General features: G+C 47.0%; 2 protein-coding genes and 1 non-coding gene across 3 annotated transcripts; 2 read left to right on the top strand and 1 right to left on the bottom strand.

Annotated features, from left to right (window-relative positions):
• Positions 1-683: 683 nt before the first annotated feature.
• LOC135808186 (copper chaperone for superoxide dismutase-like) lies at positions 684-11,240 on the bottom strand. Its single transcript, XM_065321339.1, has 9 exons — positions 10,991-11,240; positions 8,844-8,916; positions 5,781-5,930; positions 5,365-5,441; positions 3,704-3,810; positions 3,073-3,133; positions 2,665-2,742; positions 2,301-2,380; positions 684-1,769 (listed from the first exon to the last, which is right to left on the bottom strand). Exons 1-9 carry the CDS (start codon positions 11,006-11,008, stop codon positions 1,622-1,624), a joined length of 792 nt encoding a protein of 263 aa, XP_065177411.1. The 5' UTR covers positions 11,009-11,240; the 3' UTR covers positions 684-1,621.
• Positions 8,447-8,517, top strand: Trnag-gcc (transfer RNA glycine (anticodon GCC)). Its single transcript has one exon. It is a non-coding gene; the product is annotated as a tRNA-Gly (tRNA).
• A 79-nt stretch (positions 11,241-11,319) lies between the features above and the next one.
• Positions 11,320-12,918, top strand: LOC135808185 (NAD-dependent protein lipoamidase sirtuin-4, mitochondrial-like). The gene has a single exon (XM_065321338.1). It carries the CDS (start codon positions 11,580-11,582, stop codon positions 12,564-12,566), a length of 987 nt encoding a protein of 328 aa, XP_065177410.1. The 5' UTR covers positions 11,320-11,579; the 3' UTR covers positions 12,567-12,918.
• The last annotated feature ends 73 nt before the right edge of the window (positions 12,919-12,991 follow it).

The raw sequence follows: 12,991 nt of genomic DNA, 5'->3' as shown, positions 1-12,991 counted from the left end.
TAGGTATCGGCTGGTAGAACACCATAAACCTATACCCCTGATTAGGTATAGGCTGGTAGAACACCATAAGCCTATACCCCTGATTAGGTATAGGCTGGTAGAACACCATAAGCCTATACAGTCCTGCATATAATGCATGTATGTAGTCAAGCAGGCTGTGGTCACCAGCCTCGGGAGAGCCGAAGCACTTATCCGGATGCCGGGCTTGGTACACTCTAGATGTGTGGGGATTGGGTGCTTGTACTTCCTGAAGTACTTCAAAGTATGAGCAAGAGTATATACACGGGGGCCGGGTTATGTACTCTTGGTATCAGGGAGTCGTAAAATACCGGTATTTTACGACTCCCTGCTTGGTATGATTGCAGTGCTACTTGATGACATTTATTTATTTTATTTTATTCCAAGCAATACATGGCTGGGGTAGCCAATGACCACTTTGCGTGGCGATTGCAGGGTTTTTCTAGCCAAAATCCGATCGAGTGAGTCCAGCTAGCGCCCTGCACCAACAATGAACATCCCAGTACTGCAGTGTTCACAGGTCTTGGACTGCACAGCTAGCGCCCGACCAGCGTGGCATCAACTTGATCGGATTTCACTGGGCAGCACTATAGTAGCACTGTGTAGCATTTGGACATTCCGTCCAGCAGATGACATCGCAATGACATCGTGCACGTTGTCTCCTGTACACTTGGAAGTAGGATTGTTTGTCGCATCACTGCAGTACTTTGCGACCAACTCAAAATCAAATAACATACAAACCAAAATAGTACAAAGGGCGCGAGCGGGGGATTCGTGCCAGCAGAAAATACTTGTGGTAAAAAAGCTTCTAACTTTGAAGAAATAAAGTACATTTCAATAGTACAACACAATACATGTTGTATGTGTGTGTGTGTGGGGGGGGGGGGTCTTGCCTAGCTATCAAACGACACGCATTAGAATGTTGCTCATCAGCAGCATTATGGTAAAGAGGTTTGCATGAAGCGGGAAGACGGAAAGAGCACTTTCATAGCAGCTTAGTGCAGGGCCAGCCGTAAAATTGAGAAAAAGAAAAGAAGAAGAAAGAATCTCATGTGTCCACGGTGCAGGGCAAGGCTCAGTAACACACAGCAATGCTTCAAGTGCTGGTAGTGGTAGGGGTGAGTGGTCTTACACTCTTCATGCCGTAACCAGTCTCAAACATGACAAGTAGTAACAGCGTTCCCCCCTGTCATCTCCACTGCAATACTCTCTCACACACAGCGGTACCATGGCCACCAGCCTGACAAAGACATACTGACACAGCTGCTATGACAGTTCTAGCCGTGTGCAAACAGCCAGGGCTAGCCTACAGGGCTAGCCAGCCAGCCAGTCAGCCAGTCAGCACTGCTATTGCACTAGCACGACTATAGCGACGGTATAGGCAGGTCTTCAGACTTCAGTCAGCATATACACATAGCGTAGCGCAAGCAGAGCAGCAGCAGTCAGTAGCAGGAAGTCATAAAATACCGGCATTTTATGACTCTGCACACTGCATACAGTGCATATCAGTAGCAACAACACCACCAGCATGATGGCATCGTGCATCAACAGTGCAACGTCGTTGTATTCAAGGATGCATGATGTAATCAGTGACTAATCACATTCAGAGAGATGATGTCATGGGTGCTGATTGCGGTGCTGGAGCGCTCAGATCTTCTTTCTCTTGCCACATGGTTCTACCGGTGCACGCACACACTTTCTTATCGTTCTCGAACAGGCCAGCCGAACGTGCTATGATGCCACATGCAACTCTGCAGTGACATGCAGTGACATGCAGAGTATAGAAAATACATGTACAGTCAGACCTCGCTTATCCGGTCCTCTTTTATCCGGATCCCTCACCATCCGGAAGAAAATCGTTGGTTACCGATTTACAGCACATGCCATGCATACATACAGTATGTGTGTTCGATTACTAGTATCCTGTTCCCTCGCCTTTCCGGATATTATTTGTAGAAAACGGATGTGTGCGGTTATGCGAGGTCTGACTGTACGAAAAAATCTTGGAATCTCAGCGTCCAAAAGACTACAACATCTGGGCCAATCGCGGTCATCCGTGCTTTTATAAGAACAAAATGGCGCTTTTAGTGAGATTTTGCATACAAATCCCCAGGGAGCGTCTCAGCTTCCTCGGACCAAGACCATTCGACTCAGCACCCCGAAGACTAAAACTGGTGAAATTTTGATTTTAGGCTTAACTTCCCCTTTTACAAGAGACTCGACAGTACTTCACTTGGCAAACAAAGCAAGGCTGACAAGGGGATGGCTATCTAATATCTAACCTGACGGTGGATTTGTACGCCGGCGAATAGTCGTCTTCTACGCCATCCACTACGATGGTGCGTCCAATCACATCCCAGACCTGAAGGCAGACACACAGACAGACAGACAGACAGATGTATGAGCTATGCACGCTTATTGGGTCGCTCGTGATCGACACGTGTACATATCTGCTATATCGTTCTTTCACCCATTGGCACATCACATTCAAATACACAAGCACACACAAGAACACACACACAAGCACACACAAGAACACACACACACACACAAGAACACACACACAAGCACACACAAGAACACACACACAAGCACACACAAGAACGCACACACAAGCACACACAACAACATACACACGAGGCATACCTTGACAACTTTCTCTTCGAGACGGAAGATGGCGCGGCCCGATGCGTCTGCTTCTACGTTACCCAAGTCACCAACATGCTATACAAGATACACATGCACATACGCATGCACAAACACACATGCACGCGCGCGCAGCGCACATACAAGCACATCCAGCAGAGCTGAGCATGAGAAGCCTACCCTACAACAACACAATAACAAGTAAAGTGAGCAGACACAGCAGAGAGCAATACACAACATAGTGAGCAGACACAGCAGAGAGCAATACACAACATAGTGAGCAGACACAGCAGAGAGCAATACACAACATAATGAGCAGACACAGCAGAGAGCAATACACAACATAGTGAGCAGACACAGCAGAGAGCAATACACAACATTCGCCTAACAGTTAGTAGAGCAACTAACCCGATCTTCAGCTTCTGGAGGTCCATGCGGTCGCTGGTAAGGATTGAAGTGGTCACCGACACTATGGTTCACAATGTACACAAGTCAAAGAGAACGAGAAAGAGAGAGAGAGAGAGAGACAGAAGTAAAAATAGGCCACACTTGATTACACCGCCAGCTGAGGCATTTAACCATGAGTACGGTATCTGGCAAGCTATGCAATGACTCTTGTTACATTCATGTTTCAGATTAGACTGAGTTGAAACACACCATTCTCAAACAGAGGACCGTGCTACAGGGCATGGCTGGTTAAAAAAAAATACCAGTCTGATTCATTGTCTGTGAAAGCGAAAATACTCGTCAAAGGATTTAAATTATTCTCTACAGGGAAGGTAGCATTCTCTCACTCCCACCCACATTTTCTCTCTCCCTCCCTCCCTCCCTCCCTCCCTCTCTCTCTCTCTCTCTCTCTCTCTCTCTCTCTCTCTCTCTCTCTCTCTCTCTCTCTCTCTCTCTCTCTCTCTCTCTCTCTCTCTCTCTCTCTCTCTCTCTCTCTCTCTCTCTCTCTCTCACACACACACACACACACACACACAGACACAGACACACACACATATGCCCGGCACTATCAGCAATCCTCTCTAGTCTCTACCTTTCGCAGCCTTGAGAGATGTCACCGTATTCGTGTATGTGTATGCCATGCTTTCCTGGACTCAGTCCATCCACAGTGCCTTCTAAGATACATTTATCATCTTCAACCTAAACCAACCCCAGAGACAACAACAGCAGTGGCAGCATCAGTAGCGAAAGCAGCCATAGCAACAGCAGCAGCAGCAATAACAACATGTATAAGCACAAGAAAGAATTTATACTTGCAAGTAGTCACCTTTATAGTCACCTCACCGCAATCATCTCAACTTTTAAAGTGAGTAAGTCCAGAGGTGAGCCCCAGCCTCTATTCCAGCCTCTATTCCAGCCTCTATTCCAGCCTCTATTCCAGCCTCTATTCCAGCCTCTATTCCAGCCTCTATTCCAGCCTCTATTCCAGCCTCTATTCCAGCCTCTATTCCAGCCTCTATTCCAGCCTCTATTCCAGCCTCTATTCCAGCCTCTATTCCAGCCTCTATTCCAGCCTCTATTCCAGCCTCTATTCCAGCCTCTATTCCAGCCTCTATTCCAGCCTCTATTCCAGCCTCTATTCCAGCCTCTATTCCAGCCTCTATTCCAGCCTCTATTCCAGCCTCTATTCCAGCCTCTATTCCAGCCTCTATTCCAGCCTCTATTCCAGCCTCTATTCCAGCCTCTATTCCAGCCTCTATTCCAGCCTCTATTCCAGCCTCTATTCCAGCCTCTATTCCAGCCTCTATTCCAGCCTCTATTCCAGCCTCTATTCCAGCCTCTATTCCAGCCTCTATTCCAGCCTCTATTCCAGCCTCTATTCCAGCCTCTATTCCAGCCTCTATTCCAGCCTCTATTCCAGCCTCTATTCCAGCCTCTATTCCAGCCTCTATTCCAGCCTCTATTCCAGCCTCTATTCCAGCCTCTATTCCAGCCTCTATTCCAGCCTCTATTCCAGCCTCTATTCCAGCCTCTATTCCAGCCTCTATTCCAGCCTCTATTCCAGCCTCTATTCCAGCCTCTATTCCAGCCTCTATTCCAGCCTCTATTCCAGCCTCTATTCCAGCCTCTATTCCAGCCTCTATTCCAGCCTCTATTCCAGCCTCTATTCCAGCCTCTATTCCAGCCTCTATTCCAGCCTCTATTCCAGCCTCTATTCCAGCCTCTATTCCAGCCTCTATTCCAGCCTCTATTCCAGCCTCTATTCCAGCGTCTTTCCAAGAACTTGCTGCGCATTCCAGTAGGTAACTTTGACATGTGCAAACAGCCATATCAGCAGTGGTCGAATGTTTCCATCAAAATTGTCAGACACTGTCACAATGCCAGCGGAGAGGTGGTTGACATCTCAGGGTATGCACTAAAATCACCAGTATACAAACATGTGTTAGTGGAACGCTAGAGCTTTGACGCGAACCTTGTGATTAGCGTGTTTTCCTGAGATTAGCGTGTTTTCCTGAGTGATTACCGTGTTTTCCTGAGTATAAGCGGCACATTAAACACCAGTACTTCACCAAACAAAGTATTATACTACCATGGTGTGAAATTAACCATGATAAAGTATTATACTACCATGGTGTGAAATTAACCATGATAAACGGTGTAGATGGCTGTATTTCGTAACAAAAAAAAACTGGATGCGGCTTATAGTCCAGAAAACATGGTATTCCTTTTTCTATATCCGTGTTGTTAACTAACCTGTGTGAATCTTGCTAGTCCAGTGACACCACTTCTGCCTAGCATGATAGCCACAGCGGCACCAAGATGTTGCGCACCTGCATATGAACACATGCGCGCACACGTACACACACACACACACACACACACATGCACGCATCCACACATATACATACAAATACACACACGAATACACACACACACACACACACACACACGGACACATACGGGCACACACGGATACACACACACAGGCACACACACACACACGGACACAGACACATCAAGTCCCCACAAGGCCATCATGTGGACACCGGAAAAACAAAACAAACAACGCACACGGTGGAGTGAAAATAGCAACATGTATTTGTTCAAACCTCTCCTTTCCACACCAGCGTTGTCCCAAAGACACAGTACACACACATTGCATACCTTACCTACGGAAGCAGCTGTTGCCACAGGACCTTGTCCCCTCACCAACACCGACCGGCCGGATGACTCAAGCAGTGACTGAACCTTAGCTGTCGGCAACGTACTAGTTACTACAACACGTTCGTTTTGTAAGTCTACATCCACACCTTGCACTCCTGTCATCAACCATACAACACACAAGAAGAAGACAAGGTCAAGACAACAACAACAACAAAAACAGCACCACGGAATTACTCGAAGTCGGCCAAGATGAGGAACGTGGAAGCCAGAGGATCTAGGAAGGGGTGATTTTCTTAACCTCACTCTACGTGTAGGGTCACATGTGACAGGTTTACTAGTGCATCACTGCCCACAAGGCAAAACAGGAAGAGTCCCGACATCAACAAAGCATTGGTGGTTCAGTGGTAGAATTCTCGCCTGCCACGCGGGGGGGGGGGGATGGGCCCGGGTTCGATTCCTGGCCAATGCATTTTTGTTCAAGTTTCATATTCCATGTACCGGCAAGAGTCCATAACCCCCCAGAGTGTGCAACTCGTGATCCTTCTCAGCACAAATCAGTGCCGCAACGAAATCCAAACTTCATACGTCATGTAGTGAGTAGCGGATGTACCAGATATGCACATGGCCCCATCCGCCCATGCTTGACTATGGACCGGATGACGCAATGTTTGGATTTCGTTGCGCCAGACCCCAACCTGGAGTTGCACACTCTGGGGGGTTATGGACTCTTGGTACCGGGTACAAGTCTCAACAAAACGAAAATGGCATCACAAGACTACTCGAAAGTCTGCCAAGGTGAAGACGGGCATCATCTTGTTCTTCATCAGAAATGCTCGATAATTTTCGCACTAAACGTTACGTCAATCAAGCTGTACTCCCTAAGCCAATGATGGAGGAGTCTGCAGTCCGGCACTTTCCTTGTCAGAAAACAAGAACTCGATCCACAGAAACATTTCGAGTTGTCCGTCAAGGTTTACTGTGCTGACCGAAATCGGCAGCAGTAACAAAGAGTCCAGGTAAAACAAACCTGTTCAGGCAACCACATTGGACTGTACGACCTCTGCTCTTTAGTGCCGTGTGTGTGTGTGTGTGTGTGTGTGTACGTGTGTGTATGTGTGTGTACGTGTGTGCGTGTGCATGCATACGCGTGGAATATGCAATGATCCATCTGGTTTCAGAGACTACCCGCGGTCAAAGAGCGTGATAGGCCAGTGTCCTGGGTGGTGACTAAAGCCACTCACTGGCACGTTACACCTGTTCAGCAATACTGACCGGGACATGTAGCTTTAGTCACACCAGTCCTGTTGCTCTTGGTCTAGCATATCACTAGCAGCAGCAGTTATAGCGCTCAAAGAGGACAATACAGGATGGTGGAACATTGAACTGTATTGTTCATTTACGGATTCTCCGAGGTAAATGGATAGGTATCTTGGGAGTCTCTCCAAACCAATAGACGATGAAAATAAAATTATGTAGGGTGGGCATGGATAAAACTAAAATACCTAAAATAACATGAAGCGGTGCCGATTAATATCCGTTCCTTGGCGTCTTGTTCGAGGCGTGCTGGGCCAGGACTGATCACTGTATGATCACATTTGGTATCGCTGGCCGGAACTGTGATAGAACTCAGCAAGTCACGACCACAATCACATGCTGCAAAGATCATCATATTATCACGTGGAACTATCACATTGAGGGTCAAGCTGCACTTCGCTACGGGCGCTATGGCCTTTGTGTTGGCTCCCTACAGATCAGTGACAGGCTTAGGGGGGGGGGGGGGGGGGGGGGGTGCGCGGGGGGTACCCCCCCTCAAAAGTTTCGACCTAGGTTTCGAAAAAATAAAAGGCAGGGCTGGGGGCGCGCGCGGCCTGAAACGATCGTCCAAAAGCGGTTGCACGGTACGGTGCTCGAGCTGGTGTTGATTGTACACACTACAGAGAAGCAGTGAGCATGCACGGCTACAGAAACACGATGACCTGACTGTGTACACTGTTGTACAGTGTGATCCCTGCTGGGAGGCGCTCGACGCGTCTTGAGACTTCTTTCCGCAACTTTCAAGTTTGCACAACGATGTTTTGAGGTCGAGGATGATCGCCTGAGCCCTCGGCATTCGAATCGTGTTTTGGTTGACTCGAAGACTTTTCTTCCACGTCTCAGCGACATCCCAAAAGGCCAAGCTCTAGCCAGCAGAGCCTGGATGGATTTTTTGCAAAGCGTTCCTGTGGCGGCGCAATTCCTGCTGCCGCTCCAACAGGAAACAGTGGGAGTGATGAAGTCGCTGTTATTCCAATTGAACTTTCGGAGCCGACTGACAGTCACACTCCGCCAGACGTGGAAGCACCTGTTGTCAGCGAGCAGCCAGAACATGAAGAACAGCGCACAGTGACAAGTTGACATAGTACCGCTGCCTATGTAAAGGATGCTTTGAGCGGTGAGAAATTGTTGGACTCGCATAAATTGCAGTTGATAATGGCTGACCTGGGACAGTAGCATGATGTCATCTACCCCCACCCCATCCCGGCCCGGCCGCAACCCCCCCCCCCCCCCCCCTCAGCCAAATCCTGGACACGCCACTGCAGATGTCAGGAGCCTCAGGACTCCCTGATTACCATGATTACCTGCATGTGCCAGGATGTCTTGGCACTACCAGAAGTCTACTATCATCATCCAAGCATTGGTGGTTCAGTGGTAGAATCCTCGCCTGCCACGCGGGGGGCCCGGGTTCGATTCCCGGCCAATGCATTTTTGTTTCAAATTTTCATTCCTCCAACCTTTCCATCTGCACTCTACTTGTAATACATGTATGTATGTTGTAACTTCTCAAAGACATAGCTTTGGAAATCTTATTTTTCATTGCAATCAGATTCGGCCTCATTTCCTCTGTGCTGCGCTGATGAGTCCATAAAGGACGAAACAGTTCTGTGCGCAGATTGAGTGCATACATAGTATACTCAGACAAAGATGACAAAGATGACTCTTTCTTTGCTCCCCACAGGATGCCTTATCATCAGGACTAAAATACAGGGCACTTCTCAGCGTAAATTAGCTGAAAACCAGGCATAACTTACCGTCAATATCTCGCAGTGAGTTCTTAACGGCTGCTACACATGACTGGCAGGTCATTTTCACCGCAAACTCAACCTAACACAATAGAACACAATGCAGAGAAGACCACACAGCATGCACAGTCAGCCGTAGAGTCCGGGCAGCACGTCTTCCGTGTAGAATACCACAATACTTGTACAAAGAATGGCTTCTGCATCCTAGTGCATGTGAGCCGCTCATTTACAGCCAGATAGACAGACAGACATGAGGGCACATGGGAGTGTCCAAATTGCAAAACACATTAAAACTTATACAAAAGAAAAATTACCAAGGAACTACAAGTTACGCTATACTGTCCACTAACACCACCAGTCACTGAACAATCAGCTCATGCCATAACTTTGCACGACACTGACCGACGGTACTGACGTTCTACAACTAACCTCCTTATGTTATTTCTATAACTTAGAACCTTCCAAGTTGGAAGGCTGTTGGAGTGCGCATCCAAGATGTGCTAGAGCTGTTAGCCAGTTAGTTGTAGAACGTCAGTACCGTCGGTCAGTGTCATGCAATGTTATCGCATGAGCTGATTGTTTAGTAACTGGTGGTGTTAGTGGACAGTATAGCGTAACTTGTAGTTCCTTGGTCCTTCTCTTTTGTATAAATTGAACCTTGGCTCTCCATCTGAGTACATTAAAACTTGACTATTAAAGTAGTCGGGACAGAAATAATTGTCCGGGATTCGTCTAGATAATGATGTACTCGAAGTTAACACAGGTGCAAGAACAGGACCTAAGGGACACGCCACATTCGACATAACAGGGGTCACGGGGTGGCGGAGCCGGTCCGGTTGCTCAGGCCATGGCCGGACCAATTGGTTGGCCACCAACGTGTGTTTAATGTTTACTGCTGAGGTACATTTAGTATAGTTTTATTGTTTTTATTCTTATTGTACTAGGGAATTCCCAACAGGTGTCATCGCCTTTATACAGGGAACCCTGAGGTCACGTGTGTGCTCACCTTATCATACACAAACTGTATGAAGGATTGTGGTACGGCCGGGCCAATCAAAACTGCTTCTGCAGGTCCTGTAGAAACGTGGCCAAGTTCCAGGCATGGGTTCTCTAAATTCGAGCGGCAGAGAAGTTTCCCGGCCGAGGATTTTTCCCGCGAACATTCTATATTGAAGCCGCGTTTGGTTTGATGGCAACACAGTCACCGAGACCAAAACGTTTGACTAGTCAAAGTTGTGAGATTGCAGCGTGATGGAGTGTTGATCAGGGCTGCCGTCAAATCATCTTCATTACAATGAAACCGTGTGAAGCTGTGTTACCTGGTTACATTGCACCCTTAGAGGCCGACCTAGCAGTGTGCAAAGTGCCACATGACTAAGAGATGCCAATGGCCCAATAGGGCTTGAAAGTGATGACGTCAAAACGGCCAGGGAGTAGTAAGTTGACATCAGATTTCTATTTTTGGATCCACTAAGGTGTGACTTTGCTATTGCCTAAGTATGTGGGTGCATAGCAACCCACTCATGTCGCATGCAGGTGTGACTTTTATTTCGCCACCAGTTGTAACCCCGCCCCCAGTAGCCAAATCAGTCAGTTTCACTGGCTACATCACCATGCGGTGAGTAAGACCGCTTGAAATGCGCTTGGATCCATACAAAAACTGGATCCAAGTGGATCCAGTTTTTGAATTTTTGAAATTGTTGCTATGCTGTGACGTAGCACTTTCAAGCCCTATACTGCTCCTAAACTTCTTATGCTAGTAGTAGTAAACCTTACAACCCTTGTTCAAAAGCGAAGAAGAATGCAAAGAAAATAGAAGGATCTCCGGTGAAATTTCTTCCAAATTGTGGGAAACCCTCCTCTTTCGAAAATGTATGTAGAAAATGAGTAGCGCTGTAGAGACTTTGTCTTATTCTTATCGACTCTAATAACTATAGCATTCTTATTGGTAAAAGTTCGGAATTTGTTCAATGTTTTATATGTCCTCGATCGCAGTGCATGTATGATTATTTCATTGATCAAGTGGGCTAAACAAACGTGACCTTTCGAGAAAACATTGATACCCGTGGCATGTTTCATACTACCAACTTCATTTGGTAAAGGTAGCGATGTGTACAGCAGAATCAGTCGTACTCGTTACGTAGATCTACTCTCACCTTTGTGGGCGTCGACATCGTTCAAAATTACCACCAATACAAGCACAAATTCACGTCTTATTTTTTCAATCTTCCGGACTAAGGTGCGGACAGACTAGACACACTTCCAAAGGCGAATGGATGCTCATAAAGCAAGGGCTATGTTGAATATGATGAGAGAGATACTCGAAACAGAGGAAGGGACCAGCCAGAGAAAAACAACTCCTCAATCCTCATGTCCTGTTGATATCTACAGTGCTATGTAGTATTCTAGATGTTGGTGTTCGTTCGAACTCTGGCTTTGTAGAGTTGAATCAATGACATCATTATGATCATGCTAGAGAAGATTTGAATGTTTGTGTTTTGCATGCAAAATCACAACGTTTGAAATATTTTCTCCCTACAAGTAGTGATCATGGTGATGTAGTATTCATCGTCCTGCCAAAATGAAGTGTGCTTTATCAGTGCCAGTGGGATGAGGCGAACAGGTCCTCTGAGCCAGCTGCCTTCTCCATCCTGTTGAGTGTGAACACGGAGATGCACGACTGACGTGGTTTGGCTGCGTAGCACGTGTGTAGGAGTTCATCATAGTTGGAGAGACAGAAACAAAATGCAGCGGTGTGTTCCCCATGGTCGTGTAGGGGGTGCCGCTCAGCTGCGTATACAGTATCGATCATTATGTGCTACGCTGTCTGAGAAATTTGTACCTACTTCTCCGCACATACTCACCAAGGCAGATGTCCACTCGCTAGAGGAGTTCATCAGAAATTCCAGAAAGCTGTTCATCCTGACCGGGGCAGGCTTGTCTACAGAGTCCGGAATTCCAGACTATCGGTCGACCGGTGTCGGAATGTACGCAACAAGCAAGCAGAGGCCAATACAGTACTCGGAATTTGTAAAGAACACAGAAGCTCGGCGTCGCTACTGGGCACGGAATTACGCAGGTTGGCCAAGCTTTTCCAGCAGGCAGCCAAACCTGGGGCATATGTTCCTTTCGGAGTTGGAGCGTCGTGATATGCTGCACTGGTTGGTCACACAGAACGTTGATCGCTTGCACCGCAAAGCCGGCTCATCGCGTGTAAGTGAGCTACACGGATCTACTCACGACATCATCTGTCTGCAGTGCAAAGCAATGACGTATCGCTCTGACCTGCAAATACGCATGGCCGAGATGAATCCGCAATTTCACGACAGACGAGAAGACGAAAACACAGTGCGACCCGACGGTGATGTACATTTTGAAACCGACGCCTGGAAGAGTTTTCACATTCCCGACTGTCAGCTTTGCGGTGGTATGCTGAAGCCGAATGTTGTGTTTTTTGGTGACGTTGTCCCTCGCCCGTTGGTTACAGACATATATGAGAAGTTAGGCGAATGTGATGCGATGCTTGTGATTGGCTCATCGCTAGAAGTTTACTCCAGTTATCGGTTTGCCCTTGCTGCTGCTGAGCAGTCTATTCCAATGTGTTTACTGAACATTGGGTCTACACGAGCTGACCACCTTGCCTCCATGCATATCCACGCTCGCTGCGGCGAGACCATGAAGCAATTGAGTCAAGTGCTGTTTGGCGATGTGTATTGGCTGAGCAATGTGTAGGTGAACGATTGAGTTATGCCTCTAATTATACCGAACCTCGACTCACGTGTAGAGATCAGTCTTTTTGAATTCTTTAGTCTTCTAGTAGCTACATGTACTGTGTATCAGGCACTTTTAGTGGCAGAATTTTACTATGTAGGGTAAATTTGAAACTCTTGTTATATCTCTATTTTGAGCTTATTCCATCACGTCCTAATCCTATTTCATCCTCACAATGTTCTGCAGGTTCAGAAATTGTGCTTTCTGTTATATTATGAGAATGTTATTCACACTTGGCAATACAGTATGCTGAGTCACCATGCCTCATGAGTGCACAGCATTGTACATTACCTGATTACTCTGAGTTCATCCATGATACCCTTGTGTGTGCGGAGTTTGTAATGGACTTTTCCCACTACATACTTGATGTAAGTGTATGCCATGCT

Source organism: Sycon ciliatum, chromosome 2, assembly GCF_964019385.1.
Source record: "Sycon ciliatum chromosome 2, ocSycCili1.1, whole genome shotgun sequence".
NCBI lineage: Eukaryota > Metazoa > Porifera > Calcarea > Leucosolenida > Sycettidae > Sycon > Sycon ciliatum.
Note: the sequence above shows the minus strand (reverse complement) of the source record. Positions and strands in the feature narration are given on the sequence as shown.

What these genes read in the sequence shown, in the direction of transcription:
- LOC135808185 (XM_065321338.1), top strand. Translation starts at nt 11,580, where the DNA reads ATGCAGCGGTGTGTTCCCCATGGTCGTGTAGGGGGTGCCGCTCAGCTG.
- LOC135808186 (XM_065321339.1), bottom strand. An exon ending in GGCAACAGCTGCTTCCGTAG is followed by an intron (nt 5,442 to 5,780) that starts GTAAGGTATGCA and finishes GTTCATATGCAG; the next exon opens with GTGCGCAACATCTTGGTGCC. An exon ending in TCGAAGAGAAAGTTGTCAAG is followed by an intron (nt 2,381 to 2,664) that starts GTATGCCTCGTG and finishes GTCTGCCTTCAG; the next exon opens with GTCTGGGATGTGATTGGACG.